Below are 12,977 nucleotides of genomic sequence, written 5' to 3'. Positions count from 1 at the left end.
AACATCCAGGCTGCAGCAGTCTGCCATGTGACTGGTCTAATTTACACATCTGGCCGGGATCGGTCAGTCTATGGCCCAGCAGGGAGGACCATGCTTTGAGGGTAAGTACATGAAGTTGAGGGGGCACACCTCAATGCCATCAAGAAGACCCTGGTGCAGAGCATGACTTCTGGACGCGGGACCCTGTGCTGAGAACCTACTAGACCGGCGGTTCTCAACCTGTGGGTCACTACGCCTTTGCAGTGATGAAGTAGCAATGAAAGGATGTTATGGTTGGGGTGGCCACCCTATGAGGAGCTGTCTGAGAGGGTGGCGGCATGGGGATGGTGGAGAACCGCTGCTCCAGACCCAGAAAAGTTAAGAGCTGGGGCATTGCAGAGGGTGAGAATGGTGGTCAGGCCAGTGGTGCCAGCTGTGGCCAGCGGGGCCAAACAGCAGGAGAGGTGGTAGCCAGGAGACAACGTAGTGGGAGAGCCAAGCACCTTTGGGCTGAGAGCCTTGGCACTCCTGGGTGCTGAGCCAGGAGGCAGGCAGAAGGCAGAGCTGGCCTGGGTGGAGCTGCATGTATACTGTTACTGTCACACTGCGCCTGTGCCCCCGTGTGGGAGTTACACAGTTTCATTCATGTCAACTTCATCAATAGAGTGAAGGGGTGGAGTCTAGCCTGTCCATCATGCTTCCTGGTGAGTGGGCCTCCTCATGAGGATTCTGGGAACTTCCTCTCTCTTTCTCCTCAGAGGTGACACACTTGGAGAGCTGGCGGAGCATCACGCCAGTGCCGAGATACTTCCACCTCCCCTGGCCTGTGATCTTCCTGCATGCTCAGTCATTGTACTTGCTGCGTGAGTCGGAGGAGGAATTTATGGACTGGTGCCAGACACATGGGCTAATCTCGGACTTATGGACTGGGCTGGGATGTTTTCTCAGTATACAATTACTATTTGATCTAAGGCTCTTTCCTATGCCTATACGAGTGTCTCTGAATTTGTTTCTCTAGCCACCCTGGACTAAGACACCGAGTGTCCTCCGGTTGATATCAGACAGGAGGCAGCCCTTTAGGCTTCCAGTGAGCAGCATGAACTCAAGGTCCTCTCTATCCCCTCAAGGCACTCAGCTCTCCCAACAACACCCCACTTGTTCATCCACTCGCAGTCGCTCAGCTGCTTCTAAGCCACAGCCAATCTGCACAGCGATGCTACAGTGGTGTGACTTTCAAAGTCATCTGGGTAACACTTGTAGGAGCAGTGGCAGGCCATGGGCAGACACGGGCCTACCAGAAGAACGAACCAAGCTGTCTCGATAGACACCTATGGACAACAGGCAAGGGCCCAAGTTCCACTGGCCGGGCAGAAACAGCCACCCGCAGAGAAAGAAAACAGGACCCAAACCTCACACCACACACAAGCACTCAGCCCAGGGGGTCGAAGACCTACATGCTAAATCTAAAGCAAGGAGGTTCCAGGGAGTGCCTTCTCCTGTGATCCAGCAATCCCACTCCCACGTGGACGTCCAACAAGCAGGACCAAGACCACCATGGAGCACAGAGAAGACCAGAAACCAAACCCAACCTGCTGCCATCATGTCGCCGCCAACTCCCAGAGACGTCAGTCAGTCAGGGTGGTCCTGCCCCTGTGGACTTCATGCGATGACAGAGTGGACACGGAGAGGAAATGAACCGGGGGGGGGGGGGCTGGCCCTCCACACCTGGTTAGCAGCACCCTTGTTGTCACGGGTCACTATGTACCCGGTGATGCCCTGTGTGTGGAGAATCAGCAAAGGTGTGTGTGCCTGGCAAGTTGTGAGGAGAGTACACACCTCATGGGGCAGGACTCCACTGCAAGCCAGCACGTCTCTCTGGGCTGCACCATCTTGGCCCTGCCACTTTGTTGGGGAGCCCCACAGCAATGGCCCTGAACTTGGCTCTAGTGCTGGTGGACCCTCATATACCCCTGGGCTGTCCCCAATGGCCAATTGCCGCCACACTCAGTCTCATGCCACCTGCCTTGGCAGACATGGCTTTCTAAGCAGTTTGAAATGACTGTCAGCCCGGGGCTGGCCTGGGGTGCGTCTCGCTGCATCCTGGAACAGAGGGCCTGGCCTGCCACCCATCCCTGCACTCCTCTCCCCTACTCCATCAGCCAAGAGGCACTGTCTCTGGGCTGTGCTGCCTGAGAGCTGAGTACTGAAGAGAGGGAGCAGAGTGGGCACCCAGCAAGTCCCTGGATGCTCAGTCAACAGGCCAAGGAGAGACAGACCCTGGGCGGGGGTCAGCACTGAGGTACATGTGCACATACTCTGACTAGTTTCGTGAGAAACACATACAAAATCAAGACTTTTAACCCTGCCACTCCCCGTTCTTCCTACAAGCCCCTCCCCTCCCCATCCCCATTAATTCCCAGAGCCTCATCCATCTGTGCTCACTGGAGGCCGGCAGTGTCTTGCGGGACTCCCGGCATCTGGTGTGTCCTCTGCCAAAGGCTCTATCTGGCAGACTAGCTGCCACTATTGCTAGGTAGTGACAGGCCCACCACAGGGACCACCCAGTATGACCCCTGCTGCCTGGCAGGGGGCGTTCAGGCCCCTGGTGGCGTGTGTCTCCCCTGAGGAGACAGACCTGGAGGTTATTCCGCCATCCACACATGAAGCCCGGCTCCTGGGTGTGACTGCACAACCCAGGGTCGCACATAAGGGGCTCAAAGGGCCAGGGGCTCCCCCCATGCTGCCCTGACATTCCCAGAGGTGGCAGGAAGAGTGGGACAAACACATGCACAACAGGAGCCAGGGCCCGCAGGGGCGGGAGCAGGAAGGGCCCAGGACCCGCCAGTGGACAGGCCTCTCTGGGGGCACCCTGACTACTCCTGCGATTCCAGTCTGGGAGTGGGTGAGCACTGAGAGTGCTTGGGTGCAAAAATGGGGTGAGGGTGGGAGGTGGAGCACAGTAGAAAGGGTTTGTCTGCCTCTCTTGCTTTGGTTTACTGTTGGGAGTTTTTTGATATTTTCCTCCAAATCCAGCTTTGCATTTGATTTTTACTCTAGCCAGCCTCCCAACCTCACCCCAGGCGTGGGCAGGAAGGGCTGCAGGGAAGAGCAGGCAGAGACCATACTCACTTTTCTATCAGATCCAGAGTGACTCCGGGCACCAAGCTGACACATTTCTGCATGCAAAACCTGCCAAGAGAGAGGAGAGCGCATGAGTCATGGCCCTGCCTGCTGCCTCAGGGCTGTGAGGACAGGGAGGAAAGGGGTGCACAGCACCTGGGGGCCAGCTGCCGAGCAAGGGTCACTCTTCAAACCACACTTCAAACACAGCGCCCACCCCCACCGAGGGTTGGGGAGGCAGTGGCTCTTGAAGAAAAAGGGAGACCTTCAGGCACACACTGGACTGGGCCAGGTCAATGATGTCATCTTGTTTATCCTAAGTCCACCCCAGCCCTCCAGAGAGGAGAGGAGAGGAGGGGAGGGGATGTCCCTCTGCAGACCAGCCTCCCTGAGAGCCAGGAGAAGACCGGCTGGTGTCCCTAGGTGTGTTCAGAGAAGGGAGCCATCTTTGTCCCCATCAAGGGTGCTTGTGGGGGGAGGCTCACAGCCATCCTCCCAGTTGCCAGACTGCAGTGGGCCCCACTCCCTGCTGTAAAAGACAATGGATGCTTGCAGACATCTATTTGGTTCCAGTAGGTGGGGGTTACACCCTACTGACAATGGTTCCTATGGAGATCTAGAGAATAGGTCAAAGTTAAGCCACCATCCTAAGCCTAGGATCTGCCCATCTTGTCACGTGTGTATCCCCAGTCCCTCCCCTTCCTATTGTGTATATGTCCCTAGACCACTTCCCTCTCCTTACTGTATTATCCATAGGACAGCCCCTTCCAGTGACGTATGTCCTCACCTGTAATTAGGGGGCTTGCACGGCCCCAGGGAATATAAAAGGCCTGAGCCAGCATTAAAGATCTTCCCCCACCCCACGTGGACCATCAGTGGGGCAGAGGTGAGCATGCACCATGAATCGTGTATGACTCCATTTATTTCAATACTTCACTTCTCTCTCTCACGCTCTCTATAACTTTACTATAATCTTTACTTATTATCGCTGTACAATTGCGCCTACAGGACCTGTGATGATGTGTTAGGGGCTGGCTTCCCCTGACATGTGCTGACTTGGCACAGGGTGATACAGGACCCAAGGGCCCATGGTGCTTTCAGGGGAGGAAGACACAACCTTTCATTCTGCGTGCCGACCATGGCACGACTGTGCAGCACTGGCTGGGAGGGAGGGGCCAGGGGCGGGGTGGGTTGGTTTCTGTGTGTCATGGTGGTGGTGGTGGTCTGTGCTGGTCCGCCCCTTGCCCCTGTGAGGCAGTCACATAAATCAACTCCCTCCCAACAGGTGGACAACCTTCTCTGGGAAAGGCACTTCCAGCTGGAGCCCTAGTCCTGTGCAAGTCAGGCCCTTTGCTACTTGGTTAACGTTTGCCTTTATCTATAAGCACAATCGACCGCACCTTCTGGTTTCCAGTAAAGACAGGGTCACCTGTATCAGAGGAAGCTCTTGCCAACAGCAAGAATACGCTCTGGACAAAACACAGCAAGGCACGAGGAGCAGGCAGGATTGGAAGTGCATACACAAGGAGGCAGAGGGGAGGCTGCTTGGAGGGCCAACCTAGACTAAGCCTCTCCCAAGGGCGCCCTCCATTCCCACAGCATGTGGGGACAGTGCTCAGATGAAAGGCAGCAGTCCCACTGGGCACAAGAACCCGAGGTTGGAATTCAAGGCTGCTTGGAAATTGGGGGAGCAAGACTTGGGAAGGACGGTGCTCCCGAGGGAGATGGCCTCCGAGTATGTGTGCATGCATACCTGAGTCCTGGGCCGACTCCCCAGCTCGCCCACAGGACAGAATCCCAAGGCTGGCGGCAGGAAGCAGCACCTGCTTGCCTGTGAGGGTGGAGTGGGAGGCCCGTACGTCCTGCCACACTCACTCCAGGAGCCCAGCACGCAAACTAGACGAGCCTGTGGCCCCCAGAGACTGCCTGACATCTCCTTCCCGGGGGAGGTGTGTGGTAGTCAAGAGAAAAGTGTCCAGAGAAACAGACCAGATTTTGGAATCAGTAGGCAAGGGCTTTAAAAAAGCAGACAAGACCAGAGGAAAGGGAAATGGCTCAAAAACCCATAAACTCGGGTAGAATCATTCTAATAATAAACACAGCAGGGAAAGAGCTAGTTGGTGTTTATTACCTGGCAGGCATTATTCCAAGTGCTTTTTGAAGATTATTTTGCTTAATCCTTCAGCATCCTATGAAGTATTACCATACACTTTATAGATGAAGAACATATATAAATTAGTTACCCTATAATTAAATTTAAGAATACCAAAGCAAAGAAAATTCTGGAAGCTTCAAGAAATAAAGGAACAAACATCGGATTAACATGGGACACAGAAAAACAATGGAGAATTATTAAGGCAAATGAGAGAGCATCTAGAACTTCACATGCAGCCCAAATGCCGGCTCACAAAGCTCCTGGAGCGGATCACTGTTGACAGCAGCAAGGACCGCCCCACCAAACGAAACACACACAGCCAGAAAGTCTCAGATGCTGTTCATGCCAGCAGGAGGTCTGAGTTGGACAAGGATGTGTTGGGGCCGTAACATGGCATCACACTTCTTCCTCTGAGTGTATGCCGGACCGTCTGAAGGACACGGGAGTGGGGACCACTAACACCCTCTGCCCCACAGACTCATCAACATCAGAGAGCACGGCTTTCAACACAGGAAAAGCAACACCCTCAGGCGCGGGCTGATGAGCCACCTCCACCTGTGGCTCGCCACCACTCTGGGGGTCGAATGACCCTTTCAAAGGGATCGTCTAAGATAAGATGACCACACGTCCCGATTTTTAACAAATTTCCCCACGTCCTGGAGTGTTTTTTAAAAGTCCCGACTTTTGGAAAGAATGCACGCATGACAAGCTAGGGTAGATGGTTTTCAGCTGCCATGTGGCTGTTTCGCCAGGATCTGCGTTTTAACAGTGGTGTCCCGCCTTACCAATGCTAAAATCTGGTCACCTTAGGAAAACACTTAAATAGTTCACAATATATAATTACATATTGTTTTGTAACCAATCAAAATGCTGTAGTTATGTTTAATTATATTCAATTTGTAACAATGAAAATACATCCTGCATATCAGACATTTACGTGACGATTCCTAACAGTTGCAAAATGACAGTGATGAAGCAGCAATGGAAATGATTTCATGGTTGGGGTCACCACCCCATGAGGAACTGTGTGAAAGGGTCTCGGCGTGAGGAAGGTGGGGAACCGCTGTGCAAACTGAAGTGAGGACGGGCATCGTTTCTCGAGTCCAGGCAGTACCCATGCAAGCAGCGGTCAAGAAACCACACGCTGTGCTGACGTAGTCTGCTGCACAAGAACCTCTTCACGTGGTGCAGAGGAAGGACACCACTCTGAGGACATGCATGCAAGAGATGGGAGGGTCACTGATGCGCTGCACACAACAGGCTGCCAGAACAATGAACACGTTTGCTCCTCACTCGAGACTCCCCTCGTGTACTTCAGATGTGTCAGTGGAGGACAGCGATGGGCTGTCACAGTCACCACTGTGAGGATGGCCCGGGACTGGGCAGCGCGACCTTCTGTTGTGCATGGAGACTCCACGGGCTGGAGCCACACCAACATAGCTATACCCAGTGCAGGTGACTCCTAGCAATGGTAACACCAGGTGAAAAATGTCCCCCAGCATTTCATTCCGCATAATAGCCTTTTAGGATCTAAAAGAAGTGGTGCACCCTCATTCAATGCACACAGATGAGACGGAATGATTGCAAAGAACCCCAAAGAACGCGGGGCCCAAGTGGAGGGAGGACAAGGCCTCTTGAAGCCGGGTCAGGTGTCAGTTGAGGAGACATCGCATGGTCAGACGCAGGCCACTGCTGAGGCCCTCTTCTCAGTGATGTGGACTCAGACCTGACTCACTCCGACTGGTCAGGACCCCATCAGACAGGGCAGAATGGCCCCTGGGGGTTTCCAAGACTCGAACTCTTGATGGGAGTAGAAAGCCTAGCCTCTCCCCCTTGGGGGGTGGCTGATGGTTTCAAACTGCTGACCTTGTGCCTAGCAACTTAACATGTAACCGGTAGAAGCCTATATGACAGGGCAGAGTGGCCATGAGGTTCCCGAGGCTCTCATCTCTACAGAAGCAACTGCCTCCTCTCCCCTGCTGACTGGCTGGGGGTTCCCACACCCACCGCTCCGCTGGCGGTTGGGAGCTTGACCACTGTGCCTGCAGGGCTCTCGGGAAGCACGGTGCCAACACGTCAAAGGCTCCCACCCGGAGAGGCCACTCTGCTCTGACTGTGACTTTCTCTGGCATTGATCACTGATCACTGATGCTGCTGCTTTCCAATGGGTTTTATTGACTTTGTGCATTTTTTTGTGCAGGTGAAGTTTGTATCACCCATAAATAATGCACACTTGCCTGCTCCTTGGACGACCTACACCTTGCACCGTGTTTCCCTGCCCAGGGCAGTTCGTGGCATAAAAGAGTTACCCTGTACTCACCTGCCATTCAGACTACAGAGCAGGCAGTGACCGAGGAAGCATGCTTCCATCTTTACCACGAGCACCCCGACCCTCGCCAGGGCCTGTGAGTCTTTCCGAGTGCCCGCAGCCTCACGATGCTCCTGCAGAGCCAACGATGGGGTTGCACCTCCAGTGCTTACCGTACAGTGCCACACCACATTCTTAATCTGATCAAGTGATTGTCCTCTTATCAATTAACATGACTATATATGGTATACATGTATGTCACGTTTCTGCAGTACATTTTCAATGCCGTTTTTGGGGTAAAATTAGGTATCTTGGCTGATATTCGGGCCGGTTGATGCTCGAGTACGTATGGCTATCTGCCTGGCATAAAGTTAGCTGGCCACTAAACAAGGGAGGCTGAAGAACCATGCTTGTGCCTCTGCTGAAGACTACTGAGGAGCACATCATGGGCTGAGAGAAGGAACAACCTGTCCTGGAAGACAGGCTTCATGAAACTGCGTCTCCTGTCTTCGGCAGGAGTCCCTGGAGAAGTAAAGGAGGCCACCGCTCAATGGGATGGGTTGACCAGTGGCTACACCAAGCGGCTCCAAGGGGGAGCCGCTGTGAGGACGTGCAGGCGCGTGCAGTCCCACTCCGCAGTGCGGCAGAGCCCACTTGCCAGCAACGCCACAAAGTCACCTGGGGGAGGCTGGTTTTCCATTAGGAGCATGGGCCCCGTGGGTCCATGTCCTCTCCCTGTGGCTAGGTGTGCAGGTTCCGTGCCCCGGGGGTGGCAGCTCTGTGGCCAACACTTGGGTCCCCGTCTCAAGAATGATCTGTGTGCTGAGTCGCCCTCGCTCTGGCCCACGACCCCGTGACTGCCCAGGCTCCGTGGGGCTGGGTCTCCTCCTGGCCAGCTTCCACTCTGCACTTGACGGCAGGCCGACATGATTCTGCACTGGTTTCATTGCTTTAGCAGCGCAGGGTGGACGTCTTCTCTCCAAACCCACTGCTGACACGTCTGCATGGGCAGCTTCCCAGGACCCAGTTGTTCATGAGAATGGGTGTTATTTGAATCTGGCTGCCCACCTCTAGTGCCAGTGACTGCCAACCCCCCATAACTCTCACACCCCCTGCTCAGTGCCTCAGTGTATCTTGGGGTGCACGTGGCATGGTGGGCCACCCTTCTCCACCACTGCAGAGTGGCAAGGAGGGCAGGAGTTGACAGTGGGGGAGGGCTGCTGTTGGCCTTCAACACAACAGAGGCAGGCCCACCATTATCTGCTCGCTGCAGACTCTGGGCCTCACCCGTCCACCCTCCCCTTCAATTGGGTCCTGGCAACAGGCACTTTTGGAAGAAGAGAAGGCTGAGCCCCAACCCAAGGGCTGCCACACACACTCTCTCTCTCATTGCGGCCCCTCCCCACACCAGCATGCTCCCATCCCAGACCCTCTGCCTCAACTAGCCCTTGGCGTCCCTGCCTCTCACTATCCACACTCCTCACCCCCACCTCAGCCCCTTTGACAGGCAGAGGGAATTAATGGGTACGGAGATGGCTAGTGAGGAGCAGGGCAGCTCACCCTGCCCTCCCAGTGTCAGGAGCCCACTCTCCACTGGGAGGGAACACAGCCGAGGACCAAGGGCCCATGTGGTCAGGCCACGGGCATCTCCTCCACACCCCTCCTTCTCTGTAGACCCTTGCAGGGCAGGTGTGGATTTGCCACACCCCCGCCAGCCCCCGGTGCCTCTGCCCACTCTGCTCTGAAGAAGGGAGGGGGGTGAGAGGAAGCAAGCGAGGGCCTTCACCCTAGCCGCTGTGAACAAGAGCCCCTCTGTGGAGGAGCCCTGGGCGCTGTTCCAAAGGTCAGGGTGCACCTATTCCCCACGCATGGGAAGAGACTGTCTGCCTTGTGTCATCTCGGAAATCCTTAAGGGGCAGCCTGGTCCGGCACCCGGCTGTGGCCTGAGAATGCCGCTCTGAGGAGAAAGAGGATGTGGTTCTCCTTGGGCCCCGGGGTCAGCATGAGTTGGAATCAGTGGTGGCCGTGGGCTGGCTGTGAGTCGTGCCTAGGGTCCAGGAGCACGCAGAGCTCTTTGTGGCCGATGTCCTCCTGGCTGGCATGGGAGAGCACCAGGAGTCTACACCGATGAAGATGTCGCCGACGTGCTCACCTACATGTCCTTCTGCACAGCAGGCAAACGAGCACAATTAGAGGGGAAACAAGCACACCCCTCCAAGGCGTGGCATTGTATCTAATGCAGGTTTAAGAAACAAACACAAGTCCCCACAACGCGCTCATCACCTGATGGACACTTCTCAAGCACGCCCTGCACCCTGGGTCTGAGTGGGGCGGAGGCGGCAGAAGACAGCCGGCAACTGAAACTGCTGCCACCCTTCAGGGCGAGCTACCAATCAGCACCTGGCACATGGGTGGGCGGCCCCTCACGGTGCCTCCTGGCCAGGTGACTTCCCCCGCACACCTGCCACACACAGGAACCTGACACACCTGGCATGGCGACAAACACACCCAAGGGAGGCGGGCACTGCTGACCCCACTGTGGGGTGCTGACATGCTCTGCCATGGTACTGTCATGCTGACACACTAACACGCTGCTGTGCTAACACGCAACAACACGCTCTCACCGGCACGCAGCTCTGCAGGGGAGACAGCAATAATCGGTCCAGAAAGAAGGCCTGTGTGGCTCCCAGGAAGGGGCCCTTTCCTCGGGTCCCTCGGCACACACAGCATGTACTCCACCACTAATCCACAGGCTGGAAGGCAAGACCGCCTCGCAGTACCATGTGATGAAGGCCTGGTGATTGCAGCCACGAAAATCTCACAGACAGCTCTGCTCTGCAGCACCTGGGGCCACATGAGCAGGAATCCTCACAGCAACCACAGGCGTGGTCTGTGGCTTTGACCCGTAGAACAAAGTATGTTACAGAAGAAGCCCAGTGGTGGGAGCTTAACTCGGTTCTGTAGCTCGTGGAAGAAGCCTCTATCTCAGAAAGATTCTTCAACCAATGACGTGTCATCCAACACAGCACGGGCCTCACACCAAGGGGAGGGGTTTCCCTCGGGGTCTGTCGGGGCCAGATGTCCTCATAGCCCTGGCCCCCAGCCAGCAGCAGATCCTCGGGCACTCTGTCTTCCCTCGTGGGCTCTGGGGGCCACGTCGGCTCCGCCCTCGGACAAAGATAGCATGTGAATTAGGCAGGAAAGTGCCTGTGACGTGCTGAGGGCAGCGCACGCGTGAGCTATGGCCCACACGCTGGTGTCACTCTGCTGCTCTCACTGCTCATCAGAGCTCGCTGCTGCAGGGAGCTTAAGCCACCACGAGGCTGGTGGCCCGGAGCCAAAGGAGAAGCCCCGTAGGCTCCCCTCTTGCAGCCGCAACTCTGCGCAAGGACTCCACCCGTGCCGCCAACACCGGCCCCACGACCACTATCACACAGACCTCGCCGGATGGAATACTTAAGGACCAAACTGATGGCATCTGTACAAAGAGAAGATGGAGACGTGCACGATCATCAGTCAGAACAAGCTGGGCCCATTACTTTCTCCTGTGTTAAGTTTAACCGGAAGCAGGAGAGGATGAGAGCACGCCACAGTCTGAGTGCACCCCCCTGGGTTCAGAGGCCAACCCTGGAGCAGGTCTGACCCCGAAACCCAGGCAGCTGGGGGACAATGTCATCAAGGACCTCATCAAACCTGAAGAAAGCAACGCTCACTGGGAAGAAAGACAAAATGCAAAGGTGTGGAGAAGCTCAAGCCAATGGGAAGAAATGCTGACGTGGAGGAGCTGGAGAGAACATGTCCAAGGCCACTTGAGGGGACAGAGGAGGGGCCTCTCATGAGATGTGCAAAGGCCCGAGTGAGAAAGCACGCTCAGCGTTTCTCAAGCTGAACGAACCCAAGAAAAAATTAAATCCTCCAGTTGAATAATGAGAGTTTCTACGGGCAAAATACGGAATGACAGATGCAGAAAGCATCAGAAGAACATGGAGAGAACACACAAGTCCCTGGACCGGGCAGCTGGCACCCAGCCAGCCATGTCAGGAGCTGCCGCAAGACCACCAACCAATGGGGCTGCACTAAGGGCAAGGCAGCCACAGTCCTCCTGAGCCGCGCCCCCCCCCCCATCTCCAGTCAGTGGTTTGGGCCTTTCCCTGAAGCCCCACCAGCGTAGCGTGGCCATCTAACTGCAGGGCTGCCAGACTGACAAACCACTGGCGGCAAGGACGGTGAGACGGCACCTCACACGCTTCAGATACGTTGTCAGCCGCAGGTCAGAGAAAACCAGCTAGGCACCCGGCAAGATGGCTGCGACAACAGGCTCAGGCACAGAGACCGTGGTGAGGACGGCACCTCATAGCCACAGCAGCGTCTCAGTGAATGCTGCAGCAGGCGGAGGCGCACGCAGAGCGTGGCAGAGGGGCATCTGAGGGGCCCTGCCTGGCCACATTCCTTCCTGGGTGAGCACCTCCCCCGGGAGCCAGCGCACGGCGGCTCTTGCTCTCTGGACTTGGCTTTCTGCAGGCTCCCATGGAAGGAAGCAGATCCGACACCCATTTTCACCTGCCTTTAAAAATAGAGTTCTAACCGCTCTTGCGCAGATGAGAAGCAGGAGAGGCCGCCTCGCCACCACAGGCCAGGAAAGCGCGTGCTGCCGTGTGATTCTCATGTTAGGCTGATGAGTCGAGATGAAACCAGACAGAGGATGTGCCATCCAGAGACTCCTGGTGACTGTACGCGTGGGGGGTAAGGGCAGACGTGTGTTGTCCTCTGGGCCAGGTGGCATGGGTGCTGTCAGGGGCCACGGAACAGGCTCTTCCTGAGAGGGAAGCGAGGTCCCCCTGTGAGCTAGGATGCGGCTCTGCGCCTGCAGACAGCAGCCGGGTGCAGGGAGTGGAGTCAGTTCTCACGGCCAGGCCAGTAGGCACTGTCCACATGCATGCTTACTAGCAAAACCAAACCCACCCACTGCCACACCATTTCTCCAAGCTCCCAGCGACACCCCCCCCCACAACACAGGAGACCTGGCCCCCGGGGTGTCCAAGACTGTCGATTTGATGGAACCAAACTGCCACACTGTCGCCTGGCCTCCTGGCCGTCCCACTCCTGCCTGTGCGAATAACACAAAAGAGCTGTCAAACGCTTACCGACTGGTTAGCAAACAACGGGAAACTGATATAGATGCTGACTTAGAACTGTTCCTGGCGTTTGGGACAAACTGAAAGGCACAGCCACGTCCTCCTGGCGGCCCCCTCACCACCACCACACCCATAGCAGTGGGCGCTGCCCGGAGCCAGCTCTGTCACGTTCCTCCCCACGATGGCCTCAGGCGCCCCTTCGCTTCTCCAGCGGGCTTCAGAGTTCTCATGCCATCTTCCTCTAAGGTGTCCGTCCTGGGAACATCTGTCTGTCTTGTCT

The 12,977-nt window shown here is 56.0% G+C and overlaps 1 protein-coding gene across 2 annotated transcripts in view; it reads right to left on the bottom strand.

Moving 5' to 3' along the window:
• Positions 1–12,977, bottom strand: part of RPTOR (regulatory associated protein of MTOR complex 1) — a 231,272-nt gene that overhangs the window by 58,988 nt on the left and 159,307 nt on the right. For both annotated transcript variants that reach the window (XM_075562327.1, XM_075562328.1), the window contains exon 7: positions 3,109–3,168. In XM_075562327.1, the coding sequence (XP_075418442.1) occupies positions 3,109–3,168 (60 nt within the window). The remainder of the gene's footprint in view (positions 1–3,108; positions 3,169–12,977) is intronic.

Source organism: Tenrec ecaudatus, chromosome 10 (genome assembly GCF_050624435.1).
Source record: "Tenrec ecaudatus isolate mTenEca1 chromosome 10, mTenEca1.hap1, whole genome shotgun sequence".
NCBI lineage: Eukaryota > Metazoa > Chordata > Mammalia > Afrosoricida > Tenrecidae > Tenrec > Tenrec ecaudatus.
This window is presented reverse-complemented; position numbering and strand designations above follow the sequence as displayed.